An 18039-nucleotide genomic window follows, 5' to 3' on the forward strand; every position below is an offset into this window, starting at 1 on the left:
TGAATGACTGTGTGATAAGCGAATGTACACTGAAACAAGCGTATGGACTACTACGTGTGTAGTTATGCTGATTCAATATTTTTAGATGAGAACAAAGCTTATGCTATTTAGTTGGCAAATGATTTTATTACACTGGCAAATTTGTTTAGACTTGTGTGTCTGAGTAACGGAAATGGAAAAACATTTACAACAGATGCAGATTCAATTCTGAATTCATTCAGCCTTCTTTGTCTGTAATAAGCTCCTCTTTGTTGGTTCAGATTTTTCATTAATTCTAATTTAACTTGTATATATCTTTTTACATCTGACCTGAGCTACAAAAGGCTTCACTTTTCAACACTCGGGTTTGAGTGCTCCCTACGGATTCTTCATAGTTGTTTTAAATTCCACCAATGTCGCAGTGCTTTGTGCTTTGCTGTCATCATCTGGTGCCTACAGCCCTACATTTGTCCAGAGTGAGTCAGCTTTGTTATGATTAATTGGCGTCCCTGTAGTCTTAGCAGCCTCTGTCATTACTGAGTTGACTTAACCCTCTCGAAAACAGGTTTTTGAATAAGTATAATGCTTGCAAAACTTTACACAAAAAAAAAAATTGACATTCCTGCACCATCATCTGATCCTGTGTTTGTTTACTCTCATTTTCATCACCTTGTCTGAGAGGCGACATGATCTTACTGACCATTATTCAGAATACTTTTCTGTGGACATCTCCGAAGCATCTGGCCCCTGATGAGCTCCAGCTGTTCATGCTCCAGCTGTTGGCAACATGTGCGCTATACTGTGCAACACTGATAATCTTTAGAACACAATGCCACCATCTGTATCACCACCATCATCATATGAAACCAAGTATTTTCTTTTAGTGGAAGATGTTTGATTAACTATTGCTATGTTATATAAATGTCTCTCCATTGACTATGATGGGTCCAAAAATGGCTTCTTAATCCTACTCCCACATTTTCTACATCCAAAGTGATGAGTCACTGTATTCTGAGGTGAGGGTGAGTCAGTTTTCCTAAGTGACACAACTCGCCTTTTCCATGTAACTGAAAATGAACACAAACACTGCACATCTCCTGGGGCATTGTATAACCGTTTTAAATGATCTTGTTAGGGTTAGCCATTAGCAACATTGCTTGAATCTTAGGCATTACTTAATCTGCTTTTGAATGAAGTTTGTTTTGTTTTCTAAAGTTAAGTTACTGTTTCCAGTTAATTTCCATCCATGATGCATTCACCGAGGGGCTTGGCACTTCTCTATGTAAAATAATTGATATATAGTGCCCTCTAGTGGATTAATGCAACATTACACATTTAGACAGGTGAAAATTTGATCTTATCTTTATTTCTATGTATCTGTTCTAACTCTAAACCAAATTTACTCAAATCCTAAATTGATTTACTGTTTCATGGTCATAGATCTGTATAATGAAGGAAGGTGTGGGTCTAAATTAAAGGTTGGGTAGGGGATCTTTTCCTGAAACATTTTTTTACATATTGCTTGAAATACTCTTCACACCCCCATTGCAACCAATGGGGGTGCACCTTCGTGCTCGTGCGCGTTCATGTACTCTAGAGGCATGCCTTCGGGGGGAAAGTGAAGAAAAGGGTTGGGACTTTTTACCTGTGTATTTTCAAAATGCAGCTTCGCTGGACTCAAAATCCAGGATCTCCTACCCTACCTTTAATGAATACACTATGTTTCAGTGTCCATGATGGCTTCGTTACCAAAGTTGAAATGGGCCACAAAGCAAGTGGCTTACGCTGAAGTAAAGAATTATAAGATGCTGACAGTTTACGAACGGATGCAATACCCTTGAAATATTTAAACCAAAGAGGCAGGACCAGAAGACAATCAAAATCTTAGCTGTGAATAATTAACAGGGTCACAAAAAATGCACAGAAAAAAAGGGGCTAGAAAAACTCATTCAATTCAATTCTTTTTTTTTATGACCAGTAATATTGACTTTAAGAATAGCAGCTTAACCTTCAGTTTCAGTGCCATCCTATTCCATTCCATATTCCTCAAATGAACTGTACAGAAGTAAATTCAGTGGGTAGAAAAGGATGAATTAAACTTGAGCCCAAAAATTCCTGAAGACTAATCTTTCATAGGATTCATTGTTGGATTAAATGATAGAGCGGGCAGATAGACATGTGGCTGAACCTCAGTGTGCTTGAACAGTATTGCTTTGCCACGTGCCTGCAGGGCAGATGAGGGGTACTGGCATGGGCTCATTCAGGATGAGGTAGTTGAACCTTTTTCCAAGATGAATATGGCCTAAAAATAAGACTTTAAAACAACTTGCTGTCAGGTTATGGAAAATGCTTTCTCCAAGCTCTAGAACAGGAAAAAGCACTCAGCATTCAGTGAGGCCATGATCTTTGATCCAACAACTGCACTGTTGCACTGTTGCACTGCATGAAAGCTTGAAGACTTGGAAAAATGACTGCTTAGTGTCGTGGCCCCTTCCTCACCTGATTCAAATCCCACTGAGAACATGTGACATGTTCTCAGATGTGTGACTCATAGTGACAGATGATAAAAGGGACAATGGGCAAAGCAACTCGTTGAACCACATTTGGGAGGCTGCAGCTGCAGGTTCAGCCAAAGTTGATCATGAACAGAAGACTAATGGAAGTTGAAAAAGATGACTCACTGTTTTGGCCATTAAATATTTCTAAAAGGTGTTATGTATGTGTGTACTCTAGATATTGGAAATAAAGAAATGAGTTGAGAGAAAAGTATTTATTTTTCTTTTGCTACCTAATAATTCTACTTTAGATTTAGTAGTAGTGATGGTGCACCCTCCTATATATATAAATCACCTTATTATCCATTTTAGAAAACAGGGCTATGGATCAATGATATGCAGTTATATTTGTTTCGTAAATTAAACAAAAAAATTAAAAGCTCAGAAATACAATTTTCCCTCCAAGTGTGCCCACAGTTAAACACGTCAGCCCAGGTTTTTGACAGTGGTATTTCCTTTATTAACATTCAGGTAACAATGTTCTCTTTCAAATGATATTTTCTCTTTTTGTAAAATAAGGCATAATATTTCCTTTTATGTACAGCTGCATATTTTACAAATTCTTCTGAGGCATTAAAAATAGCCTACAGGAAAACCTACAATACAGTAGAAAATTGGAAAAGAACAGTGTAAAACATCAATTTTCAACCAAACACTGGCCACTCTGGACCATTGCTTGTGATTTCCAGCATTCAAATGGGCTATGTAATTTTAACATCAGCATTTGATCTCTCCAGTTCATTGCAGTATGAGCTTGATGTTGCAGAATGTCCCTAAATAAACTCTAGTGTAGCCCTCACTTGTATGTCTTAAGTTCAAGTTGTTTCTTTTTTTTTCTTTTTCTTCTCTCGCTTCTTCTTCTCTTGGTGTCAGAAGAATCTTCCTCTTAACATTTGCAATTCTACAGTGTCAGATGGGCAGCTCAGTCGGTCTTTGTTGAGATTAATGCTTTGCCTTCAAACTGTCCACATCCTCCTGCATGAAGGAAAACAGTTTTTGTTCAGCACTTAATTATACTGCAGTCATGTTCTCCAGAACAACAACTTCTTTATTTTTTATCTTGTGACAATACACGGCACGCCGTCTGTCAGTAATAATACATGCAAAACTGGATTCATGCTTGACTGACCTGCAGAGCCAGTTGTTTGTTTCTCTCTTGCCACAGTTCTTCTTTTACTTCCTGAATGTCTCGCCTTATCATAAGGGAGAGAAAAAAGAAAGGAGGATGTAGGCACAAGTGTGTTTAAATGAGTCGATTACACGGTCCAGTGCCTGTCAGGTCAAATGAGTGACAACACTTTTCATCACTTAACTTGTCATTTTAAGGAAAAAAGGTTTTAATGAGTCTCTGTTTAAAATCATGTTGACGGATCCAAATGGCTTAAAAGTTTAGTATTTCCATCTCTACACAGGATGGTTCCTGCTTGCTAAGCAGGCCAGTTGGGTGTTTTATATCAAAGCAAATCAAAAACACAAAAGATGTAAAAGATTTTCTACAATTGACTCTCTAGATGGAGCATGTGTGTTTACTGTTTGTATATCTCAAGGGAGTACTTGAATATTGCAAAGATTTAAGAGATGCAGTAGCTTATACCGACCCTTTGAATCTGTTTCTGAGGTTTAAACTACATTACAAATGAGCAGCACTCACTCGTGTCGTGTTTGAAGCAGCTCCAGAGTCATCCTGAGCTCTTTGATCTCAGCCTGCAAGCTTTCCACAGTTGTCTCTTCTTCTTTATGGTTCACAGTTTTGCTTCCCACAACTACTTTGGGTGGTGCTGGTCGGACTGGGGGCGGCGTCTTGGGTGGGAGTTCAGACTTTGCAGGAGATGGCAGGAGATTTTCTGTACGCTGCAATGATTTAGGTGCATTCACATTATACTTGATTACAGTTAATACCCTCTTATTCAAAGGCATTGTGGTTCTGTTTGAGAGCACGATTTCTTATTGTCACATTCAGATATTCAAAAATTACACATATCTCAGAACTGCTCTGATCTTCTTTAAAACTGCATTTGGCTATTCAGCTGGAGTTTCTTAACCCTTTGAAATCGTACAGCATCTGTTTGCACGCAGAACTTTTATTCTCACATCTATATAAATCTGGTGATGACCAGGTAGTCAAATGGTTAGAATTGATGAAAAATATGGCGAGGATCCGCTCCGTGGTTTTATTCAAGGTGTTTGTAACTGTAATGCTTGTCATTTCCTGTCTTTTTGTAGCTTGGCTAGGCATTAAAAGACATGCTAGATCTCGTTTTTATTTTTAAGTTAGAAAATCCCCATTCGTGAGTAATGCAGATATTGTGCAAAATATTGGGATGGCTTGCAAGTCTCTTCACTTTCTTACAGTCTCCCTTGATGAGTGATTACTCTCACTTTCACTGCGTTTATTCTCTCACACATTTCATGACTTTGTACCTCTGACTTTCCCAACTTTCGAAGTGATACACGACTTATTTTATCTATAAATAAAACATTCCTCCTGTGCTACATTTAAACCTTTATCTGACATCAAAAGAGGGCAAAATAAAGAGTTGGGCTACCTAAAGCAGGAAAATGATATGCACTCAAAGGCAGACTTGTAATAAATCAAACCTAGTGTTCACAGCTGAGAGATCTTACGTCCATGTGATGTGGACCCTAACCACTTGGCTATCACCTGCGATGCCAAAATCGAAGAATTCATACATAATTCTCTGGTTTCTGTATCCACAAGTTTTGTGAGGTAACAAACATACTCCAACACTTGAGTTGGATGGAGGAAAGGTAAAGGCAAGAAGACAAGTTTGTGCAAATGACAGTTTGTCTGAATGAAGGTGTGAAGTTTGCAGGAAGAAGAGGAGTGTGAGAGCAGAGTTTTTGAGGTATTTCATAGACGCACACGAGGCCTTGATTCCTGAAATCAGAAAGTGTTGCCAACCTTTTGAAAGCCAGAAAGTTTGTCTGTGTGGAGTTTTTTTGGTGATGTGTCTGGTTCTGTCTGGTCTGTCGCATTCTGAGCCTGTAAAAGACAAACAGTTGAGCCTTAATACCAGTCATTCCCTACAACATGCCTTAGGAACCATCATTTGCGTTTAAGGCTATTTAAACGAGGTTGGTCTTTGGGGCAGCCAAGTACAAATTACAAATAATTTATTGATTTCCCAGAATGACTTGATAACCCAGAGATGAAGCCGGAACTTGTTGCTGTGGGTGGCTCATAAAGACGGGGCTTATCTATAACTTGTGTATTTACTCTTGCTCTTACGTCTGAGCCCATTTCCTTGCTTACCTGCCAGTGTTGAAATTTTTTATTTCCTTATCTCTTACAATCATTTCTCCGGTTTTACTGCTGAACTTTAATGTGAGGTGGGTCCTGGAAGTAAGCCCAGACTATATTAGCTTGTTTATCAAACAACTACCCTTACATTTCGTTGTAATGACAATAAAGAAACCTGAATCTCTCTGAAAAGGGCAGTTTGGAAAACATTTTCTAGAACTAACATGTAAATATGTATTTAGTTTTTTTTTCTAATGATGAAACTTTAAAAAAAGCATGCTGCCAAAAAAAAAAAAAGGGCGTGAGGTATACGACATCACAAACAAGTATGTACAAGACGAGACGGGAAGTTGTGGACTTGTTTCAGTCCTCTTAAGCTGCATCTTCAGAAATGATAGTTAACCCTACTCATATGATTTCTCAGGATGTAATATAAGTCTCCTTTATGAGTTGTGTCATTTTAATATTACTGTAAGCAAAAGCTAACAGAATGTGGCACAAATGTGGACCGTACCTGTGCTGCTATGACCAGGGCTGATGGCGGTCTCCTCTGTGGTGGTTTGGCTCTGTTTGCTGTAGGATGACTCAGCTTTTCAGTCTGCACATCGATCCCATCAAACTGATCACCCCCATCCTTCTCCTCTGGCTGTTTTGGTGAAACAGGACGTGCATCGCCATTTGTTCTACTGAATATAGAAATAACATAACATATGAGGATTAAAAAAAAAAAAAAAAAAAAAAAAAAGAGGCCAATAGGAGTTTTTTTTTTTAATTTCAAGAAAACCTGCAAATGGTATATTTTATGAAAGAAGCACCGACATACTATGTGACTACCTCATGATTCATGTACAGTCCATAGTTCACATTTTCAAAATGTAAAAAAGAAAAAAGTATTTGAATGTTTCCGCTCCTCTGAACTTGTAACCGTCACAGTGCAGGGTGCAGGGCATGCTAGCTGAGGTCTTGAAGTCTGTTGACTTGTTTTCTGCTGGCATTTGTTTCAGCTCGACAGTGCATGAGGGATATTGGCAAGTCTTCATACTCACATCTCAGCACACAGGCACACTTTTTTTTTCTTCACAAGTTTGACACAATTTTCTGAAATCTTTGTAAAATGTCTGTGACATGCTTTGGTAAAACTACCACAGTAGTACAGTACCACAGCTCTCCTCTCAGCCCAGTTTTTATACCTCTGTTCATTGTTGCTCGAAGCATGTGAGAGAGTGAGTGCAGACGGTAGATGGCCTGATAATGCACACTCGTACACAGCGAGCTTAGATTACCACACGCACTTGCCTGGGAATTTTATTCTCAGGTACTTGCATTTGCGTCATCTGCATTTTGGCCATGAACACCTGGTGCTGATCCCTTTTTCAGACACAATCTCATTGGGAATCACGTAGTGAACTGGCACTGGTTTAAGACGGTGATGACGTACTACAGATATGAATGCTGAAGTATTGTTGTGGCAAGCCATCAATAAAAAAATAAAAAATCACATCTTAATTCCTCTATCACATAATGGCTCCAAAAACTCTGGGGCTTCACTGCTGATCCATTCTTATGTGTTTTAAAGTTTTGGGGTTTTTTTAGAGGCTGATGTTGAGAACTTTTGCTCATATATCAGAATTTACAAGTATTTATTTATTTACCTATTTATTTTTATATACAGTAGAGGAACTGCTTTTATTTTACTGATTCATGGTCGGATGGAACTTGGAAATTCCAACTTTCAACTGCGCAAAAAAAAATATTGAAGAAAACTCCAACGAGAAATTGGATTTTCTTAATTTGGATATAAAAACCCAAACAATGTACTGATGGAACATAATTGGCTCATTTATTTATCAGGTTGGGTGAACCATATAACCGCTGATGAGAATTTGCTGTTGATTGGAAGTTAATAGGTGAAGATAAGGATAGAGAAACGGGACAGCTTCACTCTGTCCTAATCTGAATGGGTCCCTGAATGAGACATTTTCAGACCCAGGCAGCCCCAAACAAAATGACAGGGTTGTGCTTTATAAGAGTTTTTCCACTTGGTAGTGACTAGGTATTTAATATAGGCTCCCAAGCACAGAAACGATTTAATGCTTAACACGTCCCCTTTAAGGTTTTTAGAAAGTCCACCTGTATTTAAAGACCAGGGGTGATAAGTTTACATCAACTATATTAAAGATGCTGGAAGTGGAAACCCATTCAGACGTATCTGATTGGAAACGATTGTAAAATCTCTAATCTTTTCAAGACAAGGCAATTTTTTTTCCCCTAGGTTTCTTGAGTGTAACTGTGTGTAGTTTGCTCAGGAAACAGGAAATGGGCTGCTCTCATCTGTTTTGCTCTGATCTGACTCATCCAAAAGTTTCCACTGATCCACTAAATGTCAGGCATCCTGGCATTCTTCTTAAAGGACTCCATGGCGACCTGTGGCAGCAACCAAAACCTTTAAAATCAAAAGGCTCTGTTTCTGGTGCCAGACCAACGAGGGGAAAGCGTTCCTGACCTTTCTTAAAGGCCTTTTGTTTTAGAAAGGTTGCAAATGATTAACTATTCATTCTCCAGAGAGTCTTGAGTGGCTTTTCCCTGAGATTAGTAATGGGTGAGAAGATCAGAGATTCTTTGGTATCACTCACTTTAATAAAACCTTGTTAGGTTTTTCTTTAACTGGAGGTGGACTGGGCTTGTTGAAGGATGGCAGCTTAACTTTGGTTGGAGGATTGCTTCTCAGGTCTTTAGGCTCTGGTTTATCATCTATAAAACGAAAGCATCACATTATGCAACAATATTTATTGATATTTAGGAGAAAAAAAGAAAAGGAGTCCTCGTAAAATAATTATCATAAAAGCCATCTGCACCTTTTGTCTTCGGAACACCTTTTTCCATTGCGGAAGCCTCTATAGTCACTGAAAGAAAAGCAGCAATTGTCAGTTTACCTCAAAAAAACAAATGTTGCACTTACAATAAAATAGTGACATTATTTTATTTGGATCCCTGACATGACAGTAGAAGTATGAAATGAAGCAGTGATATCATACAGTGGGATTTTTGTAAGAAAAATGTTGCTGCTTAGAATTTATAATCCAAATAAAAAAAATTAAAAAAAAAACCTGTTAGACGTTATTTTAAAGTCGTGTCAAATCCGTGGCACGTTTACCAGGTGTCTTTTTGTTTAACCGTATGAGCCCATATCGAGAACATTCTTCCCATCAGATTACTATGCTCAGCAAATCTGCCCCTGTTTAAAGAGGGCATATTACGCTTTTTGTTTTACAACTTTTTGTGCCCGTAAATGGTTGGAGGTCCAAAGGTCCTCACCAAAGGGCGATATTCTCTGTTGCAAAAAGCTGTTCTCAAACTGCCCAAAATGCCTCGTTTATAGTTCAGACTTTTTTGTCCTTTATTCATCGACCTCATCAGTTCCTAACAACCAAGTTACAAACTTGCACTGGTGCTGCAAGGCCACAAAAACCTTGATTACAGTGAATGCGACTTTGTCTACCTTGCTACACCTTTATTTACATTGAGTAGAAATGGGTATATTTTACATGTTTCAAAAGTTAGCTGAGATTTTCTACAAGACCAATGGATGATCATTATCTGGGCAAGTGTCACTCCTGGGACTCCAATCATCCTTTGAAGGAACCATCTAGTTGAGGCGATACAAGGTCTTTCCCACTGATTTAGTGATAAGGGTGAATTGTAATGTTTTTATTTGTGATGAATATTTTATAAATGATGTCCTGATCGGCTCCAGCCCCCCCGCAACCCGACAGTTGGATTAAGCGGGTATAGAAAATGGATGGATGGATGGAAATTATGTTCAGTAGGCCATGTAAACGTATTGTCTACATCAATATACTGATTATCCATGAGGTAATTATCTCACATATATGGCCCCTTAGCCTCAGTGCACAAAATATGGCCAGTTAAAAAAAAAAAAGGTTTAGACCCCTCTTGTTCATAACCAGTAACATATTTGCATAATACCTGCTTAAAGGTAGGGTAGGAGATCCTGGATTTTCAGTCCAGCAAAGCTGCATTTTGAAAATACCCAGGTCAAAAGTCCCAACCCTTTTCTTCAGACTTTCCCCCTGAAGCCACGCCTCTAGAGTACATGAACGCGCAATGCTTGTTCACGAGCACGAAGGTGCACGACCGCTGTTCTGACAGCAAGCATCGATCGTTGCCGTATTTAGTATTTAGTATATGATAACTATACGTTTAATAATGCTAGCTGCTAGCCAAGCTGGCTCTAGTTTAGCTTCCTGCCAAGCTTCTGGACGCGCCTAATTCGTTCACGAAGAAGGGTACGAGCACAGGGGGAAGGAGGGGGAGGGAGGAGCAGATTGCAGTTTGATAGACGGCATCAGAATCCAATCATCGTTAACGGTCCGTTCAGTATGATTGGATAGTGTTTTTCGTAGATTGTACGTTCTAGAGGCCACTAAAACTTTTCATTTTTTTGTCAAAACTTTTAATTAATTGGTTGCAATGGGGGTGTGAAGAGTATTTCAAGCAATATGTAAAAAATGCTCCAGAAAAAGAACCCCTACCCCACCTTTAATGGCTATGAATGAGCAGTTGCCTTGAACTTGGCAGGGTCGTGTCAGGGGTTAAAACTGAGATTTTCAGGTCAACTCTTGAATAAAGTTTAATACCTTATACTGGTGAATGGTAAAGGTAACACATCACCCGGGCACAGCAGGTCACAGCTGTATCCCATAGCTCTATTACCAAATTTAAACAACAGTCACAGACAGGCACTCTGGTGCATTTTAATTAATTTTTTTTCTTTTTTTAAATGCAGCCTATAAAAGGACCTTACCTTGGATTGCATTAGTTTTTAAAATGTGAAATCTTGAAGGACAGAAGTTGATGTGACAGAAGTCATGTGTTATTTCAGACAATTTGGTTGAAGAACCAGCTTACAGAACTACTTCAGAGCACAGACCTTGAATGGGAAGAAAGGCTAAATATGCTGCACTATTGTAACAGCGGTCAAATGGCAGATGTATAATGGAGCACTTGGAAACAGAAAGCCTACCTTGTGTGTTAAGAGCATTGTGCAATATTCCCTCTCAAGTAGTCCACAGAGCAGTAGCGCCTCAAGTGCTGCTTCTTGCTTGTTGTGAAAATGTCTGTGACAGAGCTCTCCTCCACCCACCCCCCTCCCGTTTCCTCCAAGACTCCTGAACTGTGTCACATGACCAGTTTAACCATCCCCCATCTCACTGTAGTCTGAAACATCCTCTGAAGTTCTTGTTATTGATATGGTTGGAAACTTTGAACGTACAAGATTGGTTAGTTGAGGTGAAATAGTTGTTCTTTGTGTAGCACTTGATTCTTTTATTTATTTTTTCCTTTCTCTATCTGGTTTGATTGCTAATCTTTTAAAAATGGTGAAAGGTGATACACATTTTGAATGATTTTCCATCTATAAAAGACTTTAGAGTTTATATCCTTGCAAAAATGTGCAACTTGTGCTACAGACTGCGCTTATCAGCAAAAACTTGAGCCACATCCTGTCTGTGGTGTTTAGATTCAGTTTCTGCATCTTCTTGTTTCAAGATTCAACTGCACATTCTTTTCTTTTTTTTTTTTTAATCATGCCATTAAAAAAAATAAAAAATAAAACTTTGTCATAATTTATGTATTCAGTTATTACGGGTAAATGTTCCAGAAGTCATCCAAACCTTTTCAAAAATACCCTGCCACTTGTTCAAAGTTTGTGTTAGTCAGACAAGTTGGTGACACAGTTTGACAAGACATGTTTCATTCAGCTACACAGCAGTTAATTGATTATCCACCAACTATAGTTACAATAAGTCATTTTTCGAGCAACTGTACTTCATGGAAAACATCTTGACAAAACATTTTATCTCCATAATCACTGTCCCTTTAAACTGATTTCCAACTAAGTGCTTACACAAGGGATTCCTACTGATCTCAAGCTTAAGTGTTGTTCCCTTGAAACTTACTTTTGATAAACGAGTAAATGTAACGTTGTAATTAAGACAATAACATCAAGTCTATCGAAAGTTATATTTCAATAAAACCAACAATGTGTTTAATGTGTAAATTTTTCAGCGAGGAGAAGTCTTTGAAAGGCTGCACTCCTGTTTCAGTGAGTTTATTCAATGCGTGCCACGGGGCAGAGAGCTAAAATGGCAACGGGTAAGGCCAGCCAAAACTGAAGATTTTCCAAATCGCTGTAAAGAGCACATTTCGTGAAATAGTTGCTTCCCTTGTGAAAAGACTGGATCCAAAAATCTGTTTAGTCTGGGACCCTATAGTCTGAACAAATATAGAGAATTAAAAGGTAAAGTGAAGTATGGTTGCTTCAGTTGGTCATTGGAGGACAATTTTCAATGCTTTTACACCACATACTGAAAAGTGCTCAAGCCAGTAATGCTGCCAATTTCTCTATTTGCTAAAGCAACAGTCCGTCACATTAGAAAAAGTTAGACTGTCAGGCCAAACAGCCTGAAATCACGAGTCCATATTTTTGTGAATGCAAAGTGGTTCTCTTACCTTTCTTACTGTTGGTGCGTGTAGGCGGTTGAATTGTGCTCCCAGACTAGAGGAGGAGAAACAGAAACTTCAACAGGCTGGCTAGTATGTCTCCTTTGCATTAAAGCTCTTTTCTACACACTATTTCCACGGTGGGAAATTTTCAGTGAGTAACACCAAAACAGAGGATGTTTGAAGACAAGTCTTAGTCATAGCACAGTAGCCTATGGGCTGCAGCCTTGCTTGGAGTATCAAAAGCTGTCTGAAATAAACACGTGTCAAGTCCTTTTCATTTTAGGAGTGTTTCCAAATAGTAAAAGGTAAAAGTTAGTGTTATTTACTGCTAAGCATGCCCATGGTTTCATGGCAGTGGTCAACTTCTCTTGGCTAGGCTACAAGGGTCTGTTTGAGACCGTTTTAGTTCACTCACTTTCAGATTCTCTATCGGTGGAATCACCATGACAAAGTTGTCAGGAAAGAAGCCGCAGCGCCCGTTCAGCTCGCCCTCCCACCAGCCTTCATCATCTGTTTCCTTCAGAAGGAGATTAAAGCATCACATTAGAGGCTCAAACACGGCTCTGTTCTCTGGGAAGTGAAATTGCTGAACAAAAGGTTGCTGAAAGGTCAAGTAAAACATGGCTGTCTTGTTATTATTTATCTTGGGTTTGGGCAACTGCTTCATTCATATCATGAAGGCTGTGTTCACGGGTAAATTATTTTTCAACCAGCCTTTCTGTTCAAGAAGTTTTCAGAACATAATTGCAGTTGTTTGTTTCACATCTTTTTTTCTTCTTACTCCAGTGTCATGACTTAATGTGAGATAAGCAATTCGCAAGCACTGTGGGATAATGTAGCGATTTAAATACATGATCAAGCAACCAGGTGGTACAGTGTTTTAAATATTTTTAGGAACTCACAGAAGATGAAATGCTAAATAACTGCTATCAATCTCTATTGTAGATAACTGTGTTTAATTCCAAATTCTTATCAGCATGATATTCAATTTGTCACATTTGGAACAAAACAAAACTCTATGAATTTAAGAATTAAGCAAGTCTGAGTTGATTTTGGATGCGTGGTGGCAGGCAAAAAGCAACTTTACAAACCTCTATGGAGAGTAAGGGATAGAGGTTAGGTTAGTGTATAAGTGTCTCGAAATCAGGCAGCCAATCACATGATGTAGTGGTGACCACCACAGGTTTTTTTAAAAAATTTTCTTAAGTTCTCATTTTGAAAAATTTGTTATAGGCTGAATGTTTATAGACATGTGACACTTTGTGACAAGGCAGTTAAATTGTCAAAACATTCTTTCATTCCAGAAATCTACATTGATCCGGGCTGAATGTCTCTCTAAATGGTGTTTTAAGTATTTTGGAGCAGATCTTCACACTGGCTCTTACTTGGTCAGAAGTTTGCAGAGAGCTTCCTGTTGTCAAAATAGAGCTCATTATAGAAAACACCAAACTGTACTGTCTACAGTACAATGTCATGCACCCACAAACATTAAAAGAAACTACCATGTTCTTCCCTTTCAGCTTAAAAAAAAAACAGAGCATTTCTGTGTGGTTAAAATTTTGCTGTTGTGTCAATTTTGTCAACAAAAGATGCTCTTAACTGCTTTATGAAAGAAGTTTCTATCTACGTGTTGTCATACCAAAAGATGTCATCTTGTGCACAGAGGCACCTGGTTTTCTTGAAACTGACACAACTGGTTTATCCAGTTGAACAATATGCTTCACTGTACACCTAGAGCTATGTGTAAGGAAGCAAATTACACCCGCAGAGGTTTATGGTCTGTTTAAAAAGTACGTCACCAGACGAAAACATGTGAGAAACGATGCCAGAAAATGACGGAAGAGAATTCTCAAACCTTTCTCAGTATCATTACAACATCTCCTTCTTTCAGGTCCAACTCATCCTCTGCTTTGGCCGTATAGTTAAACATGACTTGGCAACACTCCACAGCTGAGGGGACGTAGAAGAGATAACACGATTACTGACCTTACAGATCATGGGCATTATATTGCATGAGGGATTGGAATAGGAAGTTCTGTCTGCCCAACAACTGACTCATATAACAACTGGAAGGCGGTTGTGACTAACAACCCAGAGATAAAAGTTATAAACCTTTAACCCTGAAGATATTTCACTGTCTGTACTTTGAATAATCAAGATATTACTGTAAACATTTCTATTTGACCCCTCTGAAGCAAAACGGGTAAAAGCACAGGGATAGTCACTTGGAAATCCCATTTGCACAGTTGACATGATGAACAAACAAAATCTTTTCGGCAGCTTTTTATGAGATTTGGGAGGTGTGTGAGCTTACGTTTTTTTGCTTTGTTCCTCACACTCGCTCTCTGCGATTTCTTTAAGGGAAAAAAAACAGATTAATTTAAAAGGGAACCATCTGTGAAGTGTTGTGGACACGTGATTCTGTAAGACATACCTCCTTACTGAACATGGCATCAGATAGTTTAGGTCTCGTCTTGCCTTCATCTGTTCGAAATAAATGATTCATTGTGATAGTGTGTAAAAAGGAAGAACAATAGATGTTAAAATGACTTAAGCGCTAACCTTTAAGGGAAACAAAAATTTCTTTGACGAAATTTGATGGAAATGCCCCCACTTTGCCATTTTTCAGCCCCATCCACCATCCGTCTTCAATCTGTCATAGAAGTAATAAGTAAGAACAGAAACGAGTCAATCTTTTCCTGAAAAGCATCATGTCGCCACTCTTAACACTTTTAATATCCTGTAGGTATTGCAGCGATTGAAATCAGTTTGTGTAAGATGTCTATCAGAGCTCGTTAGTTCAGTTTTAGTAAGGCTGTCATTTTAAACCACGAGGAAAACCTGCTTCTTTATACCTTGCCAGTAATGGAAAAAGAGAATCGGCCAATAAATACCAATGAAAGTTGGCTGAGAAAATGCTTCTGCTACACCCAGATTTGAGTATTGTGCTTGTGTTTTGGCTTCTGGAACTGGCTTTTTTTTCCTGGACAACTAAATGGCTTTTTTTTTTTTTTTCAGCCACTAATCAGCTGTAGTTTGCTGGCCAAGGAAATCTAATACTGTTTCTTCAAAGCACTTGAGACAGGATGAAAGCGATGAGACCTCTTTACCTCTCCGATGATCTCTACTGTCTCGCCAAGAGCCAGTTCCATCTCGTCCTCATTCTGGGGAGTGTAAGCATAGGCTACCTCGCATTTTCTTATCTGTTTCATCTTCTTTGCTGAAAAACAAGAGGTTAACAGTCAGCGCACATTAAGAGACTGATGTAAATTTTGTAATCTCATCCCTCGAAGTCACCGTTTGTTTTTATCTGCTCAATTTTCATGCAGTACATTTGGGCTTTGTGTGACCAGGATGTGGTCAATATATATATTCACAGTTGGCTTGCTGACTTCACTATTTATACTGTATGACTAAATGGACCAGAGCAAATTTTTATTCTATTCGCTTGTTTTTCTGTACACTGTTGCAACACAATAATTTCCCAAATTGGGATGAATAAAGTATCTATCTATCTATCTATCTATCTATCTATCTATCTATACTTAAACACCTTTTTTACATTATGCAAGAAACTCAAACCAAATTAACCAGGAAATCGCTTTGTTGAATATTGTAGCTGACTTGAATTGATGAGTGTTTTGCTTAAAGAATAAGTCAAATTAATTGCAATTAAGAGTTTTATTCACAATATTTGGGAAGAAATCATTCTACCTGGGTTCAAATTGTGCGTCATTTTGTACGGTATGTATTGTCTTACTACATTTTTGGATAATAACAGGTAGAACACAAAGAAATTAAAAGAATGATACTTTTTCTGAAACTTCTTGGTTCCCTCTTGTTGTCACCGATCAAATACACTGGCACCTCCTGCAATGAAAAGCCAAAAAACGAGACCTATGTAACTGACATTGATGAACACAATTGCACATAAATAGGCAGCAAACACTAAAAACGTAGGCAGACCTTGACAAAGTTGGCAGGGAAGATGCCTCTTTTCCCCCTCAGCTCCCCCTGAAGCCATCCATCCTCGCTGGCCTTGCTGACGTTTTTGACCACATCCCCCGTCCTCACTGTGAGCTCGTCACCCATGGTGCCCTCAAAGTCGATCAGCACCAGCACCTCTGCAGTGCATCCATAAATGGGGCAGAAAATTAGATGCTTTGCACAAAGATTGGTGCCTTTCAAGTAGTGCATCATGACATTTCAAAACCAAGACAAACCACAAGGCACTGCAGTCTATTCTGGAACATAGGTTATGACAGACCAACTTGACAGTTTTCTTTTGTCACCAGTCATTCCTTCAAAAATATGTTTCGTGCCTGAACTTTTGAAGCCTAACAAAGCGCATTAAGTAAAAGTCGGCAAGGGTTCAGTTAAAGGTCTTAGTGACAGAAAAAATGCTCTTTGGATCCTTACTAAAAACAAGCTTGCCAACAATATTTCAACAAACGAAAATATAACATGCTCAGTCTATGCAAAGCTGCATAGTTGTATTCATACACAGATGCTTTAATTTTGTTTGCATTTCAGATTAAAATACTCATCAAATCAGAAATATTTCTAGCAGATGTAAAGCAGCTAATTTCATGTCAACACTCAGCTGTTTTTCTTTGTGTTTAAAGTTAACCCCAGTGTTCAAGAAATGTCGCCAGTATACTAGCAATGCCGACTCACCCATGGTATTTTTTTCTTTGTTCTCCGTCTGATTTCAAAGTGTAATTCCTTCACAATGCAGGAAACCAACTCTCAAGAAGAAGGAGAACTGAAAGAGTGGTTCTGTTGTCTGACTGTCTGAGAGATACGGAGGCCAAGGACCTTGTTCCTGCTTGTCAAATATTAACATTGAGCAATTTTTCCTGGGGCTAGTCATGGCAAGTCAACAGCAAGGAGTAGGACGGGCCACAATGTGCAGAGTGTGAGAGAAGGAGGAGAAAGTTTGAGAAAAAAACAGGTACGACAGGTTTGCTGGGGAAACAAAGCTCATAGTAAAGTGGTTCATGACAATAAGTAGCCTAATTTTAGCAATCAAATGATTTAAAGCTCAAAAGTCTGATGTCCAATGTATTTCCTTTTATTTTATCTTCTCTAATGGCCCCATTTCTACTGAATTTAAACTAAATGTACAAGCACAAAAGATGTCTAAACATTTATAGTCTAACGTGCTTGGGTAGAAAATAAAGCTGTACTTTAGCTGCTTTTTATTGGATGCAATTATAGTAATGCAGATCTTTTCCCCATATAATACCTCATCATGCTTTGTCATGATATAAGGAGACTTCCTTGAGTTAAAGGGATAATCCGGCGTAAAATGCACTTTAGATCAATATACGGGATGTTGGGAGTACATACGTTGAGTTGACATCAAAATCATGTCATTCGGATGTGTTTTGAGAATTTCGATTTGACCGTTTTTAGCCAAAAGTCGTTAGCCTGGAAGTGATGGGGGCATCGAGTATCGCCGCTACAAAACGCTATTTTTATACCTCTTCTACAGCTCCAAACAACATAACACTTACATGGTAGTGAGTAGAGGGTCCCTAAAGCCAAACCGAAGTGTCCCGAGGTCTTCATGTGGTCGGATATAGAGTCCAGAATGAATTTAATCAAGTCAGTACCTTTCCGGAAATGTTGCTGCTGCAGCTGCCGCTTAAGACCGTGGTGAAGTTGGTTTGATATTGGTTTGAAAAAAAAGACACCTTATTTCCTTATTGTGAA

The 18039-nt window shown here is 38.6% G+C and overlaps 1 protein-coding gene across 2 annotated transcripts; it reads right to left on the reverse strand.

The window, feature by feature from the left end:
• Nucleotides 1-2970: 2970 nt before the first annotated feature.
• On the reverse strand, nt 2971-17174 carry sh3d21 (SH3 domain containing 21). Of its 2 annotated transcripts, none has more exons than XM_075466013.1 (17): nt 16999-17174; nt 16288-16445; nt 16134-16191; nt 15432-15541; nt 14884-14974; nt 14756-14805; nt 14636-14675; nt 14177-14271; nt 12737-12838; nt 12328-12373; nt 8652-8699; nt 8430-8547; nt 6311-6479; nt 5458-5538; nt 4186-4385; nt 3664-3727; nt 2971-3509 (listed from the first exon to the last, which is right to left on the reverse strand). In XM_075466013.1, the coding sequence occupies exons 1-17, from the start codon at nt 17000-17002 to the stop codon at nt 3477-3479; spliced, it is 1467 nt and encodes a 488-aa protein (XP_075322128.1). In that variant the 5' UTR covers nt 17003-17174; the 3' UTR covers nt 2971-3476. The 2 variants fall into 2 exon arrangements, with proteins under 2 accessions (XP_075322128.1, XP_075322127.1); XM_075466012.1 differs by having other exon boundaries at nt 6311-6482; nt 16999-17173.
• Between the last annotated feature and the right edge of the window lie 865 nt (nt 17175-18039).

This window comes from Odontesthes bonariensis, chromosome 5 (genome assembly GCF_027942865.1).
Source record: "Odontesthes bonariensis isolate fOdoBon6 chromosome 5, fOdoBon6.hap1, whole genome shotgun sequence".
Taxonomy (NCBI): Eukaryota; Metazoa; Chordata; class Actinopteri; order Atheriniformes; family Atherinopsidae; genus Odontesthes; species Odontesthes bonariensis.